This window comes from Cupressus sempervirens, chromosome 8 (genome assembly GCF_028749045.1).
Source record: "Cupressus sempervirens isolate cs-2001-9-10 chromosome 8, ASM2874904v1, whole genome shotgun sequence".
Taxonomy (NCBI): Eukaryota; Viridiplantae; Streptophyta; class Pinopsida; order Cupressales; family Cupressaceae; genus Cupressus; species Cupressus sempervirens.
In genome coordinates this window covers 848,764,804-848,767,774 of record NC_143125.1, presented here as the reverse complement: position 1 = coordinate 848,767,774, position 2,971 = coordinate 848,764,804, and the positions used below count along the sequence as shown (strand labels likewise).

Genomic DNA, 2,971 nt, shown 5'->3' with positions numbered 1-2,971 from the left:
CAGATGACATTAAATCATAGTCATTAGTTATATCATTTATGTGAGGCTTTAAACTACGTGTGTTTAGTGTGCATAATAGCATGGATGGTGTGTTATGACAACATGTATCATCATTCTCGAATTTCCATTTTGCACTTGATTCTAGGCGGGACGTTTCGAGATGTATTCTCTCTTTGATTTTAAAATTTTTTGGTGTGAGAGGTTTTAAAAGGAATAATGAGTCAATTGTTTTAGTTCGTGATAGTGCTATGTATGTTAATCCATGTTGTCTAACGCCCGTGGGGTCGAAAGCCATTGCTTCCATTGTAAGTCCTTGTGACCTATGTATTGTTCTTGCACATGCTATCTATATAGGGAATTGTTTTCGTACAATAATTTTATTTTTTACTGATGCCTTTTGGATAGGTCAAATAATGCGTAGTATCGGTACCCAGTCATTTTCAATTTTTTTTGTATAGCATTGTACGAGTTTCTTGCGTTGTTGCTGTCCAATTGTATTGTCATTAAATCTTATCCAAACTATGTCAAAATCATTATATTTTGTGTATGCTTTGAATATTCCATCTGATCCATTTACTAGACCATCTTTTGTGTTGTAGTTTCCTGCATATAGTTCTACCAAAATATTTGGTTTGAGATGAATTTGATGTGGAAGTGAAATTGTTCGTGTGTGTAGGTGTAATGCATTGTTATTTTCATCATGTTCATCAATGGCATTGAGGACAATCATTTCACCAGGAACTATTGAAACCATTTTTGTATTATGAGCATCGACATCGATTCTTCTATAGAAAAGGAATGGCAGTGTTGGGTCTAATGGTGGTTTTCTCATGCATTGTTCATTGATATAGTGCAAATCTTCATTTGTTTGCATGCCTATTCGTATTTTGTTGAGAACAGTAATGAATTTTTCATCATTTTTCCTTACTGTATGTGTTAACGAATAACATTTAACATTGTCTATCCAAAAATTGTAAGGCATCAATTCTGACATAGTTGCTTTATTTTCAAATACGACTACATCAAGTACTGGTTGTGCTTGGTACAAGTCTCCACAAAAAATTATATCGACGTTTCCAAAGTGTACGGTAGGCATTTGCATTATCTCACGCAATTGTTTGTCAATGTAACGTAGCAATGTTGCACCAACTAATGATATCTCATCAATGAGAAGTACACGTAATTGATCATAGTGCTTTGACATTGCATCTAGTATGTCGCTATTGAGTGGCAAGAAGTCAGATGTGATAAAAGGTATGTGGAATGCTGAATGTAATGTGACTCCACCTACATTGTGTGCTGCCTTTCTTGTGTAAGCTGTTATTAGGCCTTTTGGTTTGTTGGGATCACTGTCGATGTACTTATTGTAGATCCGATGGAGAGCTTGGTATATAACTTTTGCAGTGAAAGTCTTTCTAGTTCCAGCTCTGCCTGTCAAGAATAGATGCAATGGGTTCTTGTTGTTTTTAATTTTTTTTTTAACAATATCTTTGACGATTTCTTGTTGTTCTCTATTTAGCATTTGCCTCAATTTGTAGTACTCATCGTTGTCCATAATTTGTGGATGGTGGCTTATTTCAAAAGTGTTATAACGTATGTTGCTTTGTATCTTCTGTACCTTGTGTTGGATGTCTTTTTGTATGTCATATTGCTCAATTTTCTCGTGTTTGTTGACTGTGAGGGTTTGGCTATCCATTTTGTCATTTTCAGTATCTAGATCCTTGATTGCTTTTTCCATGTCACCCCATGCAGGAGCTGTGTTACGGTTAAACTTTGCTTGATTTGTTATGATTATTTTTTGATAGTATAAATGTGCTTGTTCCCATGATGTAAATTTTTTTTCCGTGTGCTCTCATTGATTGTAAATGGAACATAGAGTATTAATTATTCTCTACAATAATTTTCTAGGTCCATGTGTTTACTGAAGTTGATAAATCGTATTCTACTCAATTTTGCTTTTTGTGTGTATTTTGTGCCCTTTTTGCTATACTTGGAGACAAATTCTACAAGGCATATGCTATGAAGGATTGGAGATCGACTTAGATAGTAGTCCACTAAGGATTTTGAGAGAACATTTTCAGACTCATCAGGTTCTTTAAGCAATTCTTTATTGCTTTTTAGTATAAATGTGCGATTGTGATAATCTCTTGTGTCTATGAATATGCACTTTCTTGAGCTATGATTTAGTGGCAGTGATAGAACTATGTGTACTGCTTGTTGTGATGACATTTGTTGTAAATTTAGTAGCGCATTTCCTAGCTTTGTTATCATTCGTATTGCATCAATACTATCTTGTTTGTGGTCATTACGTATTCTTTTAAATGTATTTGTCATTGTTTTATCCACTTTTGTCATATATGAGCTACAATACATTGCTGCAGCATATGCGTTCAGTACAAATTGTGCATCAGTATTCGCTCTCCATAATTGTGGAATTCTCTTTGCAAAGCTGTTGTTCCAAATTTCTGATGGCTTTCGTCGCAAAAAGAGCATTGATCGTTGTAGAGTTGATCTTAGAGCCAAGATATATTCTTCTTCATTTGTTCCAATTTCATCTAAGAACATTTGAAATGTGTATGACAGGTCATAGTTTGCCTTTTCTAATATTGCAAAGATACTTGTTGCTTTTGAACTTATTGCTTCATTCTTCTCTGACAATGGTTCAAGTATTACTGTCCTTTGGAGGGGTGGAAAAGGAAAATTATATCTGCATGAAATCTTTCTTAGTCTTCTACATCGCTTTGTGTGGTGGTGCTTGTGAATTGTACGAAGACTAGGCTCTATATGTTCAGTTGCACAAGTAATGTACTTGTCAATAAAGTCTATGATGGATGTATTGCTATCTGTTCCATATATTGGTGCATTTTTTACCCAGAGTAGGAAATGATCATGTTCATTTCCTCGATTTTGGAATTCAGTTACAGAGAAGTAATCCACAACATTTCCAAAGAACGATTCATCAGTTAAAATT

General features: G+C 34.5%; 1 protein-coding gene across 1 annotated transcript; it reads right to left on the bottom strand.

The window, feature by feature from the left end:
• Window positions 1-406: 406 nt before the first annotated feature.
• LOC149545079 (ATP-dependent DNA helicase PIF1-like) lies at window positions 407-2,493 on the bottom strand. Its single transcript, XM_089796040.1, has 2 exons — window positions 2,367-2,493; window positions 407-1,431 (listed from the first exon to the last, which is right to left on the bottom strand). Exons 1-2 carry the CDS (start codon window positions 2,491-2,493, stop codon window positions 407-409), a joined length of 1,152 nt encoding a protein of 383 aa, XP_089652166.1.
• Between the last annotated feature and the right edge of the window lie 478 nt (window positions 2,494-2,971).

What these genes read in the sequence shown, in the direction of transcription:
- LOC149545079 (XM_089796040.1), bottom strand. Translation starts at nt 2,493, where the DNA reads ATGCTCTTTTTGCGACGAAAGCCATCAGAAATTTGGAACAACAGCTTT. An exon ending in ATATGCTGCAGCAATGTATT is followed by an intron (nt 1,432 to 2,366) that starts GTAGCTCATATA and finishes TATTCTTGACAG; the next exon opens with GCAGAGCTGGAACTAGAAAG.